Source organism: Cloeon dipterum, chromosome X, assembly GCF_949628265.1.
Source record: "Cloeon dipterum chromosome X, ieCloDipt1.1, whole genome shotgun sequence".
Taxonomy (NCBI): domain Eukaryota; kingdom Metazoa; phylum Arthropoda; class Insecta; order Ephemeroptera; family Baetidae; genus Cloeon; species Cloeon dipterum.
The window spans coordinates 29585472-29604759 of record NC_088790.1 but is presented as its reverse complement, the minus strand read 5'-3'; the positions used below and the strand labels follow the sequence as shown (position 1 = coordinate 29604759).

General features: G+C 37.4%; 5 protein-coding genes and 1 long non-coding RNA gene across 8 annotated transcripts in view; 2 read left to right on the top strand and 4 right to left on the bottom strand.

The window, feature by feature from the left end:
• Window positions 1-95: 95 nt before the first annotated feature.
• On the bottom strand, window positions 96-1187 carry LOC135944959 (uncharacterized). The gene is made up of 3 exons (XM_065492241.1): window positions 1036-1187; window positions 760-850; window positions 96-694 (listed from the first exon to the last, which is right to left on the bottom strand). Exons 1-3 carry the CDS (start codon window positions 1052-1054, stop codon window positions 496-498), a joined length of 309 nt encoding a protein of 102 aa, XP_065348313.1. The 5' UTR covers window positions 1055-1187; the 3' UTR covers window positions 96-495.
• Window positions 1188-1883: 696 nt separating this feature from the next.
• On the bottom strand, window positions 1884-4201 carry GCC88 (GRIP and coiled-coil domain containing 88 kDa). Its single transcript, XM_065492234.1, has 9 exons — window positions 4052-4201; window positions 3737-3972; window positions 3553-3686; window positions 3254-3501; window positions 3109-3196; window positions 2921-3056; window positions 2680-2869; window positions 2297-2540; window positions 1884-2235 (listed from the first exon to the last, which is right to left on the bottom strand). The coding sequence occupies exons 1-9, from the start codon at window positions 4119-4121 to the stop codon at window positions 2058-2060; spliced, it is 1524 nt and encodes a 507-aa protein (XP_065348306.1). The 5' UTR covers window positions 4122-4201; the 3' UTR covers window positions 1884-2057.
• A 114-nt stretch (window positions 4202-4315) lies between these two features.
• On the top strand, window positions 4316-7424 carry LOC135944953 (uncharacterized). Its single transcript, XM_065492233.1, has 10 exons — window positions 4316-4409; window positions 4565-4815; window positions 4874-5065; window positions 5119-5238; window positions 5295-5347; window positions 5744-5949; window positions 6003-6190; window positions 6511-6696; window positions 6969-7241; window positions 7292-7424. The coding sequence occupies exons 2-10, from the start codon at window positions 4597-4599 to the stop codon at window positions 7382-7384; spliced, it is 1530 nt and encodes a 509-aa protein (XP_065348305.1). The 5' UTR covers window positions 4316-4409; window positions 4565-4596; the 3' UTR covers window positions 7385-7424.
• Window positions 7425-7671: 247 nt separating this feature from the next.
• LOC135945910 (retinaldehyde-binding protein 1-like) lies at window positions 7672-18329 on the top strand. Of its 3 annotated transcripts, none has more exons than XM_065493857.1 (8): window positions 7672-7701; window positions 9958-10161; window positions 11227-11389; window positions 11519-11580; window positions 11629-11822; window positions 17291-17407; window positions 17472-17565; window positions 17621-18329. In XM_065493857.1, the coding sequence occupies exons 2-8, from the start codon at window positions 9978-9980 to the stop codon at window positions 17812-17814; spliced, it is 1008 nt and encodes a 335-aa protein (XP_065349929.1). In that variant the 5' UTR covers window positions 7672-7701; window positions 9958-9977; the 3' UTR covers window positions 17815-18329. The 3 variants fall into 3 exon arrangements, with proteins under 3 accessions (XP_065349929.1, XP_065349927.1, XP_065349930.1); XM_065493855.1 differs by having other exon boundaries at window positions 7676-7702; window positions 9961-10161; XM_065493858.1 differs by lacking the exon at window positions 7672-7701 and adding an exon at window positions 9814-9860.
• LOC135945911 (uncharacterized) lies at window positions 12785-14758 on the bottom strand. Its single transcript, XR_010575470.1, has 3 exons — window positions 14202-14758; window positions 13666-14137; window positions 12785-13105 (listed from the first exon to the last, which is right to left on the bottom strand). It is a non-coding gene; the product is annotated as an uncharacterized LOC135945911 (long non-coding RNA).
• Window positions 18311-19288, bottom strand: part of CalpC (calpain-C) — a 44353-nt gene continuing 43375 nt past the window's right edge. Inside the window, exons 14-17 of the mRNA XM_065493854.1 lie at window positions 18935-19082; window positions 18755-18871; window positions 18640-18698; window positions 18311-18585 (exon numbers count right to left, since the gene is read on the bottom strand). Coding sequence (XP_065349926.1) covers window positions 18559-18585; window positions 18640-18698; window positions 18755-18871; window positions 18935-19082 — 351 coding nt within the window. The 3' untranslated portion in view covers window positions 18311-18558. The remainder of the gene's footprint in view (window positions 18586-18639; window positions 18699-18754; window positions 18872-18934; window positions 19083-19288) is intronic.

Below are 19288 nucleotides of genomic sequence, written 5' to 3'. Positions count from 1 at the left end.
TTAGGCTCGATCGGCGCGAAAATTATTTTTGCTGATGCTCCTGATTGTGAGAGTTAATTTGTGCTCTCGACAAAAAAAAATTAAAAACCAGATAATTTGTTTAATTTAAATCATATTATTTTAATTTATTTGGCAAACACGTTACTTGTTACACAGTTTTTGGCACATTTCAAAGAATCCACAGTGTAGTTTTGTAATATTTTACAAACTCTAATTTTATAATAATCATCGCAGTAATTGTAAAAATTAATTGTTGTAGGAAGTTTATTGTAATTAAGATCAAAAAGGATCTATAAATTTTCGGCGAGTATAAAATGATGGAGCAGTTTTTTGGCACTACATTCATATTATAAATAGGAAAAATTATTCTAAATTGTCTCAAACAAAAATGAGATCATTATTTGAATGTTTGATATTAATTGTCTTCAAGTGTTCTCGTCTGTCTTTTTAATTTTAAAATGATGGGGGAAGCGCAATAACGGGCTTTTACAAAATTTAAAGCTCCGAATGAGGCCTAGCCGGGAATTTCTTGAGTACGGCAAAGTACAAATTGTAAAACGCGTAGACCGATACAGAAATTATGAGCACCAAAACGACCCCGAAGACGACGCTGAGGAAGTTGCCGTCGATGATCGAGTCCGAGTTTTTCCTGTCACTCGTCGTTCCCATCAGCCCGCCCTCAGCTCGGTTTTGACTGAGAAAAAAAAATTTGCATGAAAGGAGACGGCGAGAGAGAGATGCATGAAAATTTGTACTCACGCTTTTTCATTTTGGGCCATCAATCTTTTCATCGCGTCCAGCCTCTGCCGCAGCGCTTCCACGCTTTCCGTCAGCTCTTCATCACTCACACCTGACGAGATTTTTAAAATTGATCGGCTTATTATTCCATTCAAAATAAATTCACAAGAATATTTTTTAAATTGATTTATTTTTTTAAATTTTGTTATCGATGCGGTATATTATAGACAATCCTAGAGTTCTATTATTCTAAGAGTACAAAGGAAAGGGAATAATTGATTTTTTGAAGTTTTGTACCTGCAGTTACTTGCGGCATCTTGCCGAATTCGGGAGAGGTTCCTTTTGTTTTGGTGTATTTGCTGAGTCTGTGGGCGCTGCACCGCTGCTGATCAATGAGAGGGTGCTGCGGACATGCGCCCTTGCCCCACGCAGAGGGTTGCAAATTACACCCCTGTCGCGCGCGCACGATCACGAGGTTTCGCATTAGAAAATGAAAAATACTTTAAACTACTTCCTAAACAAAATAAGGAGACGGAATATTTCATAAAAATATTCAAAATAATCTTTAATTTAATTAATTGTCTGCTTTGGGTATTATGTTAATTTTTCAGTTTTTATAATTTTTTTAAATTAAATTATGAAACTAATTACTAATTTTGCGCAAAAAAAACAGCTAGAAAAACACCAGTTTAGGGAGTTTCCGCATTTAATTCCGAATTTAACTACGAAAAGGTCATATTTCGCGCTAAAAAAATGTCAGAAATTTTGGAACATTAAGATTGTTGCAGTGTTTAATATTTGGCTTTCCATTTATTGCAAAAATCCCTATATTTGGTGATCCATCACAATAGTTTTTTATCTTCAATAAAAATTCCAGAAAAATCCGTTTTTTTCTGGGGAAAAATGCGAGTTTTGCGGACCCTGAACGTGACCCTAAGCGTCAAAATTGCGTAATCATCCAAAATCTGCGATATAGTGTCATTTTATAAATTTCCAAACCTGAGAAACTAAAATTTCCATCCCCCTTTTTAATTTAAGTTGTATCTTTTTCATTTTTAAAACAGCGGGCTGCAGAAAATGTAATTACCTAACAAACAAATAAATTTTCCTTTTAAAAAATTGGTTAAAAAGAACAAAAACCTAAATTTCAGTTAATTTAATACTTTATCGTCATAATTTATATTATCACAATCAAGCAAGCGCACGCAGTTAGCCAATTCTGCAACTGAATAATTTCCTATTTCAATTTAAAATATAATTTTCGCAGTTACGTGCATCACAATAAACAACCGAAAAACTTCATCTCTGTGTTACCAAAATCACTTTTTATAAATTTTATTAACAGTTTTGATTTCGTCTCTGCTGAATCTGAGGACGGTGCAGATGGCGGAGAGCATGTGGCGTTTGCTGCTGTCGTCGACGCACGTCAGGTACCTCATCACCACGTTCTTCAGGTACTCCAGGTTCGCTCCTTCCCTCGACTTGCCCAGGGACAACCTTGAGAGATAAATAAATTTAATCAGTTAATTCAGGCCAGGGTTGAAAGACAGTAATATACCTTTCGATTTCACTCTGCAGACATTTTATCTCGTCGTTTTTCGTGACCTCGAGCGAGGCCAGTTTCCTGCGCAGCTCTCGCACGTCGCTTTCCAGCTTGAAATTCTGCTTTCGCAGCGACGTCGCTTCAACCAGGTTCCTCGCGTTTTCCTGGGAGAAGTGGAACAGCTGCGGGGCACCGTCGCCCCCAGCCGCTTCGGCGAGCAGTTCTGGGTCCACCGATTGCTTCAACTCACCAACCAGAACTGAAAATTAAAAATTATAGATCGTTTTAAAGGGAATAAATTTAACAAAATAAAAATTCAAAATATCTCCAAATTTTCCAGCGTTTGAAAACATTTTCTTGACTCACAATTCCTCTGAAATTATTAAAAAGTTAAAAACCTGAGCTTGGGGACAGATTTTTCAAGGCATTCCTCAATTTTCCGATTTCCACATCCTTCTCTTCAAGGATTTTGAGCGACCGCTCACGCAGCTGTCGAATTTGGTCCTCCAGCTCGGTGATTTGACTGTCTTGGTGCTTCCGGATGGCACTCAGCTCAGCCGAATACTTTTCTCGTTCTCTCTCGGCCACCTTTAATTTAATTAAATTAAAAATCCTAGGCTTTTAAATTTTAAAACCAACCTGCTTCTTGCTTTGACGGACAAGGTGGATTTCGTTTTCACTATGGGTCAGTTTCTTAGTCAGAGAATTGACACGTTCCTGCAGATTTCTGTTCTGGGAACGCAGCTTGTCCAGCTCGGCATTGCTCTCGTCCGATCTGTCCGAGAAAATTTATTGAATTACACTTTTAAAATTAATTTAAACAGTACCTAGAGCCTCTAAGTGACTGGAATGTCTGTAGTTGTTTGAGGTGCTCGAGTTCTCTCATCGCTGATTCGTACTGTTCCCGGCAGGTGGCTAATTAAAAATAAAAATTATATTAAATTGAATAATAATTAATTTAAAATTTCCCACCATGAAGTTCAGAGTTATCGTAACTGCTTTCATCACTGTTTTGTTTGGGAGATCGGTCCTGCTTTTCGCTAATTTCGCTGACCACAACGTGCGCTCGGTTTTCCAGCTCGGAAATTTGGTCCTTTAAAATCTGGATGGCCTGCTGGTCTAAATTTCGGTGGCGGTCGTATTCCCCAACAACCACAGAAAGCTCCGTCAACTTTGCCTCGAGTGAAGCAACTCTTTCCTCGTATTGATCTTGTTTTTCTCTGCGAATTTCTAATAAAATTTCACCCAGTAAAATAAATCAATAAACTCACTGAATGAGGACATGCAAATTTTCTTGTTCCTGCAGTCGGTCGTGTTTTTCAATGGTCAGTTTAGCTTTCAGGTTGTCATTTTCGTACTTTAAGGTTTGCTCATTTTCTGCTAGTCCTCTGATACGTTGCTGGAGCTGAAATTTTAAATTAAATCCAGACCGCCTCTAATTTTTTTTTTAATTACTTGTTCGACTTCATTTAAAAGCTTTTTTTTATCAGCTTGAAAATTCATTTCCATCCGAGATTTTTCTGCAGTTAGCACGGCCAGAGACTCGGACAGAGTCTTCAGCTGCTTCTGGTCAGCCACAGTTTTTTCCGCATTGTTGCCTTTTCCGCCAGACTTTTCGACCGCTAGCACTTTCAAACTAGCCTCCAAAGCCTCTTTTTCTTTCGATAGCCCTTTGTAGGCAGTCACAACATCTATAAAAAAGCAAAACATTAAATTACAGAAGTGTCAACAATATTTTGAATCACTTAGAAAATTTAAAAATTCACCAACCTTTCAATCGCTTTTCATATCTCAGCAGCTGTTCCTTTTGCTTTTCAATAATGCTCTTCGAATCTGCCATTTCTTCAACAAAACAGAATTTCCGATCCGATTAAGTAGTGCCACGCCACGCTACAACAAAAACAAAACTTTCACTTCTTAACCCACGGGAACAGCTGCTGCTCGCGACAAAACAAAAACAGTAAGCTTGCAGAGAAGTAAACACTGGCGACCAATCAGAGAGCGTGACGTCACACTGAACCAATCACGACGCGCGACACAACGAAACATCGAACGGAACGTATGCAGAGTGCATCTCGCAGTGTTTTCACTGCAAAAAAATGTTGAAATAAGCTTCCATTCATTACAGGTTTGTTGATTTGAATATTTGCAAGTGTTCCGCTTGTGTAAACCTTTTAATATAAACCCTAAACGATGTTATTCTGGGACAAAAATCGTCTTGGAACAGCGGAATCAGAGTATTCCGCGCATTCCTGGTTCCAACATATATACATTTTATTGTAGGTTTGGTGAAGGTTGCTCTCAAAGTGTCCAGAATGACATCCACCGTTCCTGAACTTACGAGTGACCCTGTGGGTTCTGAGAGTTACGTGAAGCTCTCGTGGAAATCTTTTGAGTCTCACGCGACGGAAATGTCTCGTCAAATTTCGGACTTGAGACAAGGAGGACACTGGGTCGACACTACCCTGATCGCTGGAGGACACAAATTGATGGTCCACAAACTGGTCCTTTCAGCAAGCAGCTTATTTCTAAGGGTATGAACATGAATTTATAATAATATGACGTGTTAATCTGAAATTTCGTCATTTTTAGAACATTTTGGATGACATAAGTGTGCCCGATCCGTGCATAATTCTCCCCAGCGACGTGAACATAGAGGAACTGTCCATCCTGATCGAATTTCTGTACAGAGGCGAAATCAAGCTTTCGGTGGGCCAGCTGCCTTCGCTGTCACGGCTGGCGCAAATGCTCGGCATCCCTGGCCTCCCAGGTTTCACCGATGCTGTGAGGTTTTTTTTAATTGTGTTATATGAGATTTTGCTGAAGTTTGGAAACAGGTTCTCTCAAAGCCAAATGAAGAGAATGAGTGGTTAGTGGAGGACGACGAGAGTCGCGAGGAGGAGTTTAAGGATGATGAAATGGACGAGTCTGCTGGCACGAATTCACCAGAGGTCCCAGTATGTCCTGAGAATAAGTGATTTATTTCTGGAATTATTTACAATGGTATTTTTAGATCAAGTCTCCTTCAAAGCTCATTTCTCAAGGAGGGGAAGCCAAACGAAACAAGTAGGTATTTTATTTCTTGATTTTAGAAAAATTATCCAAAGACGAAGCCAATTTTTTTTTTGCTTTTCTACGGCTCGAAGCTGAAAATTTAAATGAATCCTGTAGAGATTTGATTCAACACTCTCTGTTTATTATTATTGTTAGGAACAAGTGGTGTGTCTAAAGGGGCGGCGGCGTCCAGGACCGATCTCGGGGTTGTGTACCCTGAAAAGGTCGTCAGGGTAGGGGTTTCAGAAACCGTTGTTGGCAGAATTTGTTTCCAATAAACCACCACACAACGCGTATTAGTATTTTAAGGAGTAAAATTATAAATTATTAAATTAATTTTTTGTTCAAGACAAATTAATTTCAACGGCTAAATTAATTTCCTCTTCAAAATTCCAAAAAATGTTTTAGCAGTGGGACATACAGCGCTTCAAACGTGGAGGAAGGCTTCAAACTGCTGCAAAGCGGCAAGTCGATCGGGCAAGCGGCGAAATTGGCAGGCGTGCCTCGCACCACGCTGTACAGCAAAGCGAAGAGCTGCGGCGTCATCCTGAAGCAGGACAAAGAGGTCAGGTACACGGCTCAGCAAGTGGAAGACGCGGTTCGGGCCGTTCTCGGTAAACACTGCCCTCAAAGTGCTTTGAATCAAGTATAAGTTTTAAACTCTCAGCTGGCCAGAGTCTGAAAAGTGCTGCCGACCAGTTCGGAGTGTCCAAGACTGTGCTTTGGCGTCGCACGCAAAGCCTGAGACCAGCTTTGCCGAAGAAAAAGCAGGTCAGATACTCGAGTGCCCAGAAACAGGCTGCGGTCAATGCGCTCAAGTGTGGCGCCAAGGCCAGGACGGTCGCTCAGGAATTTGTAAGTGTTAATTTTTTTATATTTATTGAACCTCAAAATTCAAAATCTGAATTCCTGGGTCGAAGTCGTGATGTACTCGTCCCTTATTTTAGGATTGAGTAGAAGCCAAAATTGAACTAGCAGTGTAGTTTTTTTTAAAAAAGGGGCTGCGCACTCTACTTACTTGAAATCCTATTTTTTCACCATGCCAAACGATGGCATGATTTTTACCATTTTAACCTTTGAAAAGACGTTAAGCCGATATCAATCAGGGAGTGTTTAAATTTAGAAATTAAATAGTTCAAAATGAGAGTTCTTCTACAACTTTCGCTTCTGTTCAGGGAATCCCTGCGGCGACGTTGTACCGAGAAAAGACGAGACTCATGGAGTTGGGCGCGCTGCCCGGGGAAGGCGGCAAAAAGCGCTCTTTGGAGGACGCGATGGACAGGCAACTCAGGGTGCAGCAAGCGGTCATCGCCTGCAAGGAGGGAAAAATGTCGCAGTCATCGGCCGCTAGTCATTATGAGGTGAGCTGAAAAAAATTGACTTTAAAAGAGACTGTCAATTCTCTCTAATTTATTGTATTGTCAATGAAGGTTTCTAAATACTCTAATTCAAGAAAAAAAGAGTCTCCTTAATTCAGTCCCTAAAAAATTGCAATAATTATTTCCTAATTTTCATTTTTTATTTATTTTTTAAGAAAAATATTTAGAAATTTTGAAAGTCCAGTCAAAATTCACAAGAATTAACGTTTGGCAGCAGTCATAATGAACTAAAAAATTTCAAATGCCTTTTATAGGTGCCGAAAACGACGATATGGAGGCGGCTGCGTTCTTCCACTCGTTGTTCGTCAAACATTCCGAAAATAGACTTGGACAGCAACGCTCCCATGACCATCGGCAGCGCCCACCAGAAAGAAAGCGACACAGACTTTGCCACGTTCGTGATAGACGGGACGAACCTGAAACTGATCTCCGAGGAGGACACCATGTCCATGGAGTCGTCGCACTACATCGTGCTGTCCGGCAGCGACGCAGACAGTTTGCCAGGCCTCCAAGTCATGCTCCCACAAGTAAATTTGAGGACTAATGTTATATGTTAAATTAATTTAATTTTGTGCAGACTGAGGAAGGCAGCGTGGTTTGCGAGGTGGAAGAGCTGAGCCACCAAGGAGTCGACATAGAAGTGATAGCTGAGTCAGGCGAAAAATCATAAAAGAGTCATTATGATTGGATTTTTATATTATATATATATATATATATATATATTACTTAAATTGTGTGATTTTAATAAAACTTTACGGCATCTTGGCTAATGTATGCAATTTTTATTCAGAGTGAAACCAGCGCATTAATGCAACGTATCCACTCGGAATATTGATGCGATTGCAAAATAGATATAAAATAATAATTGTTTCCTTTGGCGTTGGGGTGGGAGGAGAAGAAGGGTCTTTCGTCAAAGGAGAGAGGGCTTGTTGGACCTTGCGTTATTCTATGCGGTTCACTCACTCATCCAACTCGGTCACAGCAAAGGTAGGAAAATATAATATTTTTCTCGGCTTCTTAAAAATAATTTTCATGTCAATTAATTATTTTTTTGCGTTTTGAATTCTAGTTATTATTAAAAAAATCACACGTAGTTGTTTATGATATTTTAAATTAAGAATGGCTAAACTCCATGCGGAAATAAAATTAAAACTGCTTTTAATTTTGTTTTCAATTAAAAAATTTGATTTTAACAAAATCATCTACCAATCAATGACAAACATATTTTCCTTAAAACTTAAATACTATAACAATCAGCGAGTTTTTTTTATCTAAAATTTGTCAAGAAAACTTAAAACTCTCGAGATATTTTGTGAAAGTTGTGTTGTATTGTTACGTGACAAAAAGACATAAATTTGGCAAAATAGACACTGCCACTCTATATCTAGATAGGCGCTTAAAAATCAAAGGCACAAGGAAGTTGTAAATTAAATGTTCAATTTCTGGTTAAACGACTGACGTGAAGTTATTAGTTCCACTCACCAAAATATGGTAAAATTTATTCTGATACCTCTTTGCTTAAACGGTATTGAAAAAGAAAATGTTTTGCGGTGGAAATTTAGAATTTCCTCGTTGTCGTTTAACGCTCAGAGTTTATTTTCACACTTTTTATTAATCTGTTGGTTTTAATTCGTCTCCTGGCCTCATTTGTCACGTCTGTGGATCAAATTTTTGTCAAATTTGGGCATGAAAAGAAACACTGGATTAATATATGGATGACCTTATAACTGTGAAAAATTAATTCCTTTTATAATCCCCAAAATAAACTCGAATTTTAATCTAATTAGAAAGTCAGTTGAAGCTGTAATGAGGGCAATTTAAGGACACGAAAATGACAAAACTCCTAATTAATTGGCCTGCATACAACGTCACACGATAATATCACTATAAATCAATTTGATTTATTTAGTTTTCTTTACTTAAAACTGAGTCACTGTGGAAGCAGCGATTGCCAGTAACAATATTATGAAACTCAAATTTTATTGTTGCAAAAATCGCTCAAATATTAAAATTCAACCATTTCTCAAAGTTTACTGGCGATTGTTGTATTAGATTTATAGCTTTAATTAAAAAACTCTAATTAAAATAAATTTGAAAGGAATAAAAAAAAACATTAATTGAAATAACACTATAGATCATAAAAGGAGCTTTTGTCATCGTCTAATGGAAAGTAAAAGTACTTCAAATAATAACACTATAAATTCTCGCATTGACGAGTGTCACAATTCAACAAAAGAACAATATTGTCTGCTCCTTTTATTGGCTCTATTGTCTTTTATGACGCAACACCCGCGCTTGTGAGTGGGTCAAATAGCCTTGCACATTCAAAATTACGAAAGGGCATTTTTATTTAAAAAAAATATTAATCTTATTTTGCTCAATCAGCGGGAGATAAATTTAATTAATTTTTTTAGCAATAATTGAACATAATATTTTATTTGTTGCGTTAAATACAATTAAAGAGGAATATGATACTGCAAAATCCTGGAAAATGCTTGTTGCCAATGCATAAACTCGGCCCTTAGGATTCAGTTAAAGCCTAAATTGTAATTTTTTGAGAAAATTGGCTGGAAAGTTTTTCAAATGGTGCTTTTCAAATGGTAATGACTGTCTCCTTACTTGAAATCCGATTTAATTTCAAAACCAAGAGTTTCCCCAATAAGTGGCATTCACCGTTGGACAGATCTCGACGAGAGGAATCGGAATATACCAAGAAAATGTTTTCAAGCGCTGTAAATTTTGGAGAAAATTGGCAAAATTTTAATTTTAATTGTAGGAACGTCCTTTTTTATTATTGAAAATTGTTGAACAAATTATTTATCGATCAATTGTTTATGGCATCCGACAATTCAAATTATTTTCAATTGTTTGCCCTGTATCATTCCACTTAAATTATTTACCAATTAATGTTTGCTAATGGAATTAGTATATATTAGCAATAAGATATTATTTAGAGGTTATAGTTAGAACGATGACAGTAAACTTGCTGGCACATTCCATTGTTTGATTAGCAGATAAGGAGAAGGTCAATAATCAACACACACATTAACGCGGCGGTGCGACTCAAATAAAAGATGTTAATATTCTGTTCACACCTGTTTTGGCAGAGAGACCAAATTTTCGATTTTCAATGCCAGCACGCGCATGTCATTATATTGAACTTTGCTCGATTATATTTATATTTTATTGCACCACACCGCGGATCGCTCATCCTTTTATTTTGGACTGTCGTTTTCCTTGCAGGACACAATCCCAAGTGCGCCATGACCCATACCAAGGTTTGGGTGACGCCTGCCGATGCTTACGACGAGGGTAAGGCCCTCACCGCCAAGTCGAGAGAGGTGGCCAAGAAGGAGCTCAGGGAAACCAAAAGCAGCAGGAAACAGGCGCTCGACGCGCTCCGCGAGTGGCTCAAGAAAAATCCGAAAATTGAGAATTCCAGACTAGGTTTGTAATCAGAAGAATCAGAAAGTTGAATGTTTTTTCTGGGCTAAAAGGCGATATATAATTATTTTCGATTTATGGAAAGGTCTTGATTATTATCAGCGGGGTCCAGATGTGTGATAAAATTGGTTCGCACTGCGCAGATGCAAGATGGCGTCTAAATGTTGGAAAGAAAAAGCTCTCTTTGGATTGCCGTACGAGTGTCAAGAGTTTGTTTTTACGATCCAAAAGACAAATGCAAATTATGTCACAATATTGACCAACACTTAGTTCTTTTCGCGCATTTTCACATGACCGTTTTATCGCGCCAGACTCCACCGGACGCCATATCTGCGCATGGCACGAATCTGTACCCCGCTGATTATTATTTTTTTACTTTAAATCAACAAATTGCGGCTTTGAAATCTTGATTTTCTCTCTCAAGACTATGAAAAAAAAATTCAGAGCCTAAAAACTTAAACAATTCTGGACTCTTCATTCAAATTTTAGACATTTGTGGAAAAAAACGAGGAATTTAAAAAAAGCCTATTTTTAAGCTCACTAAAATCTGTAAAAATCATGTTTGTAAATTTGATTTTGATCTCTAAAAATACCTTTTAGCTCAATAAATAGACTGAAAAGAAACTAGTAAATGTTTAGGCAACAAATTGAGAGCTATTTGATTTTAATATTTTTGTTTTTAGAATAAAATCATTGTTTGATATATTTCCCACACGACATTTTGTAAACAAAAAATAATTAAACGGTTGATGAATAGCAATAAGTTCGCGTGGATAATAGAGTAATTATAAAATTGATTAAACTTGACAAAAGGACATATAGATTTTAAAATTTTTAAAATAAAAAAATGAAATTAATTTATGAAACGTACAAGAAATGACTATCTTCTTGTTTAAATCAATTTAAAAATAAATAGTTTATAAAATTAGCCAAAAATATCCGCTAAATTACTCAGACCATATTTTCTTATCAAAATTAATTTAAACCAAAATACGTGGATTACAGTTTTTAAGAAAATGTTAACTGCGTATTCAGACCCATCTGTAAATTTTAATAAGAAAATTTCAGATGCGTGCTTCCTGCTTCGTTTCCTGCGTGTGAAGAAGATGAGCGTTCCGATGGCGCAGGAAAATCTGGAGCGCTACCTCCTGCTGAGGATGTGCACGCACGTTTGGAATTTCCAGAATCTAGATTGCAACCAGGCCGACCTGGATGAGCTCATCAGCCAAGGGTACGTGCCTTGGCTAATAACCAAGTAGTAGAGCAATTAATTATTCAAATCCTGTCACAATTATTCATTTCATTCATCCCTGGCCGCATTACATGAAAAAATTAATATTAATTTATTAAATTCTTTTAGATATATTTACCCCTCGCCGAAGAGAGACAAGTTCGGAAGAAGGATCATCATCACTATTCCCGGTAATTTTCTATTTTTTTTTAGATTATTTAATTTTAATTATTTTTTAGGTAAATTCAACCCGCGCAAGAACAAGAACACAGACATGCTCCGCCTGCACGGTTTGGCCTACGAGACGATTCTGGAGAATGAAGAGGACCAGGTCAACGGGGTTGTGCACTTCGTGGACGGCGCCGGGGTGTCTTTCCCGTTTCTCACCCTCTTCACCCCCAGAGAGGCGGTCAGGATTGCAAAAAACGCCGAGGTAGGCGATTTTAATTTCTCTCACAAATTTTGTTTTCGAAAAATCATCGAATTTAGACGGTTTTTAAGCGCATTTTCAGCAAAATTAAAAAGTCTATGAACCTAATATGGTTTATTTTTCAATAAAAACTTTAAATTTTAGTCGATATTTGGAGGTTTTGTTTTTTTAATTCGTTTAGATAAAGGGTATGATTTTTTTAGAAATTTATTATTTTGTCAGGGACACCAAATAACCAAATTGGAACAGAAAAGAGCACTTCCTCAAAGACCAGTTTGAAATCAAAAATCATCTCTTTAATTTGACGTATTGAAAATCAATAAATTTCATTACTTGCTATAGTAGTTTTATTTCGTTTAAAGTTTAGAATGACGTGTAAAATCTTTTAATTCGACTATGAAAACTTACAGCATTTTAATCATTTAAAATAACAGGCCAGAGAGTGTCACAACAAAAGCACCATGCATAGGAATTAAAAAAAAATCATCACACCGAGTCCTCTGTTAGCAATTTTATTTTAGCTTTTTTCTACCGTGCATGAGTCTGAGAACATATTATTTGGTGCGTCCTCGATGATCGTCTGTCTCGCTGCCAGCGCTGACGAGATGCTATAAGACAAAAAAATTAATTAACATCCCAATTATATATTACATTTGCAACAATTTATTTCAACCAACCTTTGAACTTCTCAAGTTCGTTGGAAAATATCCATCGGAATGTCAACTGTGTCCTGTTGGCATTTACAGAGAGTGCTGTGTTTCCCAAAGGGGATCCATCGCTTGGATGCAAAGTTGATCCCCTCGGATATGTTGAATCCGTGATCAAACCCGGCATGGTAACAGCAGGGAAAGAAAACCACGATTTCCCCCTTTTCCTGAACCACCTGGAACATAATATTACGCACACGTTTAAAATAATTTATATATTAAATAAAAAACAAAAAGAAATACCTTTTGGAACGGAATATTGTGTTTTTTTAATATGGCGGGGTCGAAAATATACAATTTGTGCCTCAAAAATGCGCGACAGTGCTCTGCTTCTTCGGGCAGCAAAGCGGCAGCGATCCTTTCAAATTGTTGGTGGTGCGAGGGGGGAATAGTGTACCACGTTTTCGCATGGCCGTCGTGCAAATAATAAATGCTGTACAGGTCCATGTCGTCACAATGCCACGGAGTCGTCGTTCCCCACGAGCCGAAATATAGATTAGGTGTGTTCACACCTACGATTGTTGATCCGGATTCTCGCGCAAGATCCAGCATGGTCCCTAGCTTTTGGAAATTGCATTCCTACAAAAAAAAAAAAAAAAATTTTGTTTAACTCTCAAAAGGCAAACAAATACTCAAGATGCACAATAATATATATTATTTAATTCACCAGTTGCATAAACCCTAAGTGTTCGAAGCCGCCAACAGATGGCGCCACCGTAGACTTTCGATTTTAAGACACTTCCGCTGCGATTTCAGACTCAATCTAGCTACTGTGCATTCTTCAATTAATTTGCTATTTTTTGACGTGCTGAAAACCTAAATCGGTTCAGCCAATCGCCGTAGAATCGTGAAAAACTATTTTTTGAAATAAAAAAATCTTTTCCAACGTTTCTACGGCGAATGGCTGAACCGATTTTGGTTTTCAGCACGTTAAAAATTAGCAAATTTATTAAAAAAAAGCTAAATAGCTAGATTGAGTCTGAAAACGCAGCGGCAATGCCTTAAAACCGCTTAAAACAAAATTTTTAAGAAAGTCTGTGGTTGCGCCATCTGTTGGCGGCTTCAATAACTAAGGGCTTATGCAACTGGTCAATTTAAATCGATACAAAAATCATAGAAACTAATTCAAAAAGGCAAACCTCTAAATCCTGGTCCATTAGAGACCCGTTGACGTCAGGACAGTAGATCCTTTTTCGATTGTTTGTGTTTTTCCAAAAATAATTTTCGGCTTCGTCACGATTGGAAAATTTTTTTCTGAGCCTGTGAAAAGTTTCAATTTTTATTCTGCCATCATGCATAGTTCAAAATTAGATTAAAACTATTGTTACCCGTAACACAATAAACCTAAAAGTGCGATGATTCCATATCCTTTAATTAAATTAACATCGAAGTAATTTTGTACCTCTTTTGTTCAGCGAGCTTTTTGTACTCCTTAAGAGTATGACGGTGGTTTTGCGGCCGCCTCTTGTTTTCATGGAGAAGGGCGTAAATCCCACGCCTGCCCTCGGTGGCCTCTAGACTCTGGTCATAAACAGCCAAATGTCTCATTCCTCCTATTTCCTTCATGTTGTACGAGTTTCTGCGGGGAATCCACTCTGGCGGGGGAATTATCTAGTTTAAAAAAAAATATATATCAGTAAAAATCAAACACTTCAAGTTGTAATTTGGCGCATACTTTTGCTACTCCATTTATATGCGCGCCTTTCGCCTCCATGAATTTAACGTAGTCAGAAAAATTCCTTAAGTCGTCAATCGTCGGCGTGAACGTCATGAATGGGGAAGACATGTTTGGCCAGGAAAATTAACTGAAACAGAATAAATGTTTGTTGAGCTTTTTTCATTCATAATTTTTATGTCAAAGAGGATATTATTTTCTAGTGTGCTGCTTTGAAAAATAAAAATAATAAACTCAAAATTAGGTTTTTTTAAACATGTATCATTAGGCCCAAGGGTACGCAAATTTTGCAATGCGCAAAAAACCCACCAGTTTAGGGTTTTTCCACATTTTTCCGAATTCATCCCAAAAATAGTCAATTTTCGCTCCAAATCGATCTGAAAATTCATACAATTACGTTGAGAGTTAAAATTTTTTGTCTCTTGAAGGAACCCGTGGCTCTAATACTGATTTTGCTGATTTTGAAAAATCCTACTTTTGGTCTTCCGCATCATGAGATTTTTTTATTTACCATAAGATAAGAATGCATGTGTTTTGGAAAAATGCGTAAAATTGCAGAAAAGCCCGCAAAAAAGTTTTTTGCAATGCAGTGGGTTTTTCCAGAAAAATGCGGGTTTTTGCGAACCCTGTTAGGCAAGTAAATCGAGCAATTGTTCCAATTTAATCATATTTTTGAGCTGAATTAATGATAAAAAGTCTCAGACGCCGCGCACACTGGCAAATTTTGGGACTCGCGGTGACTTTAAATGCCAGCATTCAATTTGTGGCATATTTAACAATTTATGGCGACGACGATTTTAAACCTTGGCCTGTAACCGAATTGCTTCAGGACTGTTTCTATACGTGTTTTGCCGGCGCCGTTGCTTAACTATTCGCTCTTTCGGCAGCGCATGGTTTTTAGCGGGCATTTTCAGCCATTTCAAGCACACTTACCCGACGGTACTCGGCCAAAATTTAAAATCGCGAGGCTCGCTGTACTTCTCCAGGTCGCGATTCTTGGTTGGTCAGGGCGAAAGGAGCAGCCGCGCGGTCGGTCCAAGCGGCGCTTTTAAAAATATTATAATTGCAGTGCCGATGTGAAACAAAAAATTATATCAGGGTTTAAAGATAACAAGACCCGAGATTTTATTTGTTTTCGGCTCTGCTGCAGGAAAATCGTGACTCAATTTTGTTTCCCTGCCGATCAGAACTAAAAAGAAAAGGCAACTCGGCGCTGTAGCTCTTTTAACTCGTCACCCCTCAGGTGTACGACGAAATATTTCGGTGGTAAATAATGATGCAAAAGGCCAATGGCCGGTCCGAGCAGGTGAACATTATTATCAATTTTTTCTTTTGGCCTTCGGGGTGGTCAGTGAATACAACTGCGTTGTTTACAAAAATACCCTATTGAGCGCTCTCCTGCCCCCCGACGGGAAACCTGCCTGCATGCTCTCTCGGTCGGTCTTTTGTTGCTTTGGTCAGGTGCACCCACCTGCATTTTTTTCACGCACGTGTTACTGCTTTGACGCGGAGAAAAATTGAAGAATTGGCCAGCGATGATTTTAAAATTAAATAGCGAACAGCATGTATTTGATAAATATTTGTGGAGAGTCAAAAGAGGCCTTGAATTCGAAAAAGGACTGATTTTATTCCAAAAGTTGACAGAATAAAAATCCAGGGGATGCAGCGGTCGTTCAGGAGAAATCGCCTGTTTATTTACAAGGGAGCTGACCGTGAAAAATTGAGGCATTTGAGGCAGAGCACGCATGTGTTCGAGAAGGAAAGGAATCGAGGCTGTGAAAAAGAGACAATAGGCAGGCCGATCGCTTGCTCGCCCGCTCACGCAGTTTTTGGAATAAAATTCTCGAGCATTTTTACTATATTTTTAACTCAAATTTGTTAAGCGTTGACTAATTTAGAAAAACATTGAGTTCAAAAGAGGCCTTGATTTTATCTCTAGATTCGAAAAAGGACTGATTTAATTTAACAATTTTTTTCTACCTGTTAAATAAATATCAAGCAGCATTGAAACAAAATTTTAACCGGCACAAAAATTCCCTCTAAAATTACAAATAAAAAACAAGCTGAAGTTTTACTCTTTTGCCAAGTTGAATGATGATTTTTCTGCGATTAAAAGCAAAATAAGCATATAAAATTTTTGGTTTTTGCTATGAACAAAGAGCTGAAGCAAAACATAAAATTAAATGCGATAAAAACCTACTTGTTCGTGGTTGTGAGTTGGCGTTGAGGGTTGAGGGAGTCGGCCGGCACACAGGAGACGCAGCTACTATAAGTGTTTGCTCTTGCTCCTGTTCCACGAAACTGACGAAATATATTGAGAGCGCAAGGGAGAATAAACTTCCCACCCCCATGCTCCCCAACATCACGCACAAAATGCGCTGGCGGTTCAAACGTTCAAAGCACAAAAAGGGCCTGAACTATATATTTCAAAATCAGTTAACCAATTTACTAAAGAATGTCATACAGAAATCACGCACACAACTCATCTCAAAGCTTATATAAACAGTACAATTATTTTTATTTTTAAAACGAGCAATACTTGCTGGATTTTAATTTATTTCTGTGTATAAATTTTAAAAAAGCCTTTTATAAGAACAATGCAATAATATATTCAACTTGGTTTTTGTGGCATTTTTGTTGGTTGGCTTTTTATTCGACAAATTAAATAGTAAAAATAAAATTTCAATTTTATTGCTGGAAACATATTTTGCGACTAAAATTAAACGAAAATGACATTAATAATTTTAAAGGTTCAACTGGTTTACTTTTGCATGGTTAAAGCTCATAAAATAAAAAAGAATTCATCTTCACTTCACAGCCCTTTTGTTATTTGCATACTCCCAGTGAAAATTGTGTCAAGAATCCGTCACGTGCGAGCCTTTTATTCTTTATCCTACCCAATTGCGAGTCATGGTTAAAATTTTGTAATTAAAAAATTAAGATCAAGCTCTGAAGTACATTCATGAAATTGAAGTTTTGCGAATTAAAATAAGTTTGTCTGAAAGGGGCCAAACAGATTTTAAATTTAATTTTTAAAAATATGAATTTTCAATAATTTCTTAATTACATTAATTTTATTTTGTTTTCAGAGCACGCTTCCGATGCGGCACAAATTAATCATAGGTTTTAACGTGAACCCTGCCGTCAAATTCGCGGTCGACTGGGGAATGTCGCTGGTCTCCCCGAAAATGAGGGACAGAGTGAAGGCAAGTAGTGTTACGATTATTTAATAAAAATTCCACTAAACGAACAAAATGTATGAATTCTCAGCTCTTCACGAATGTGGAAGACGCTTATTCTATAGTGGACAAAAAGCTTTTACCCGCGGAGTACGGAGGGGAAATTCCTCAAGCAGAAATGATTCGTAAGTGTGGGCGCCAGGTTATTATTTTTTTTTTAATTACAATTCCCTATTAAAGGTTTGTGGAAAACGGAGCTGAAAGAGAGGAGGGAAAAGCTGTTGGCGAACGACCTGATGAAGGTCGACCTGCAGATGTTCAGCGAAAAAGCGCGTCAGGGTGCCGTGTCCGCGATTGCGAGTCAGGAGACGAGCTGCTCCAACGCCGCAGTCTTCGGAATCAACGGCAGCTTCAGAAAACTCGAAGTGGATTGAAATTATATTCAGAAGTGCAACTCTCCAGTTGTATAAACCACCAACAGATGGCACCACCGTATACTTTAGTAATAAATTTAATTTTTAAGTCACTTCCACTGCGATTTCATACTAAATCCTGCTAATTGTGAATTCTTCACTTAATATGCTTGATTTTGACGTGCTGAAAACCAAAATCGGTTCAGCCAATCGCCGTAGAATCGAGAAAAGCTATTTTTTGAAATAAAAAAATCTTTTCCGACGTTTCTACGGCGAATGGCTGGACTGATTTTGATTTTCAGCACGTCAAAAGAAAGTAAATTTAGTGAAGAATTCACAATTAGCAGGATTGAGTCTGAAATCGCAGCGGAAGTGCATTAAAATTAAATTTATTACTAAATTATACAGTGGTGCCATCTGTTCCTGGCTTCGAACACTGAGAGTTTATGCAACTCTTTGTAATTTATGTCTAGCATATTGTATACAAATTAGAATTAATGTTTATAATAAACGCATATTGTATGATATACCCAAAATATTTTATTTAATATGTACACAGAATTTATATTTATTTCTATATTTAACGTGTGTGTCATGTTACAGCCGTTTTCCTTAAAACGTGTCACTGCCTATCGTATTTACATTCCAAAAGGAAATATTGGATATCACTTGAGTTTCAACATAACAAAGGGGATGCGTCGTCGAAATTCTGCAAAATTACATATAATACAAGTTGTAGGACGTAATTCTAGGGTTTGACCTTTATCAGCAAGTCAGGGATGTCTTGAGCCACTGAAATATTAAAAAATTAATAATTAAAATTAAAATCTCCAAAATAATCTTTACCTCAGAGAGAGTAAGTTTAATGCTGCCGTTTTGCAGAGGATCCTTAGAGTCAAAAATATCTGTAGAAAAAAATTATTCAATAATTTTTAATTTTTGAATTTTAACAAATACTCACTGAAGGCAACACTCAGGTGCAAAATTGCTGAGACAAAGTCGCCGAATCTCAGGGTGCCGTCTTTCCTCATATAACGCAGGATTAAAATAGACAGGGCATCAGCGTTCATTTGGAAGCCTGAATTAAATTAATTAAATAATTAAGAGGACATCAAGAGGTTTGAATTTCAATCGGACTTACCGACATCGTTGAGAGCATCTCGTAGTCTTTCAGCCTTTAAGATTCCCGTTTTTTCTTTCGTGTGGCTCTTGAATGCCGCCTGCCAGGATTTCAAGCTGCACATCAGGTCCTTGAAGTCGGAAAACTTTAGCCGGCCTGATCCTGAATTCTAAGCCGAGTGGTCAAGGAAAATCGAGATTTTTTGTATTTAAAATTACAGAATGATGAAGAGTAAATTTTGTAGGTGGAAATTTACAATTAAATAAAGGATAAGTTTTACAGTTGTGAATAGAATGAAAATAAAAACGCATTTTTTGTTTCCTTAAAATTACCGAAATATTGATTACCAATTTTTTTCGGTGGCTTTGAGACAAC

Bases quoted from the DNA above. Each gene is read 5' to 3' on its own strand.
- LOC135944959 (XM_065492241.1), bottom strand. The intron at 695-759 runs GTGAGTACAAAT...TTTTTTTCTCAG, and splicing joins ATGGCCCAAAATGAAAAAGC to TCAAAACCGAGCTGAGGGCG.
- GCC88 (XM_065492234.1), bottom strand. From the start codon at position 4,121: ATGGCAGATTCGAAGAGCATTATTGAAAAGCAAAAGGAACAGCTGCTG. The intron at 3,973-4,051 runs GTTGGTGAATTT...GCTTTTTTATAG, and splicing joins ATATGAAAAGCGATTGAAAG to ATGTTGTGACTGCCTACAAA. The intron at 3,197-3,253 runs GTGGGAAATTTT...ATTTTTAATTAG, and splicing joins CGATAACTCTGAACTTCATG to CCACCTGCCGGGAACAGTAC.
- LOC135944953 (XM_065492233.1), top strand. From the start codon at position 4,597: ATGACATCCACCGTTCCTGAACTTACGAGTGACCCTGTGGGTTCTGAG. The intron at 5,348-5,743 runs GTAGGTATTTTA...AAAATGTTTTAG, and splicing joins GGGGAAGCCAAACGAAACAA to CAGTGGGACATACAGCGCTT. The intron at 5,950-6,002 runs GTAAACACTGCC...TTAAACTCTCAG, and splicing joins CGCGGTTCGGGCCGTTCTCG to CTGGCCAGAGTCTGAAAAGT.
- LOC135945910 (XM_065493857.1), top strand. From the start codon at position 9,978: ATGACCCATACCAAGGTTTGGGTGACGCCTGCCGATGCTTACGACGAG. The intron at 10,162-11,226 runs GTTTGTAATCAG...AGAAAATTTCAG, and splicing joins AATTGAGAATTCCAGACTAG to ATGCGTGCTTCCTGCTTCGT. The intron at 11,390-11,518 runs GTACGTGCCTTG...AAATTCTTTTAG, and splicing joins GATGAGCTCATCAGCCAAGG to ATATATTTACCCCTCGCCGA.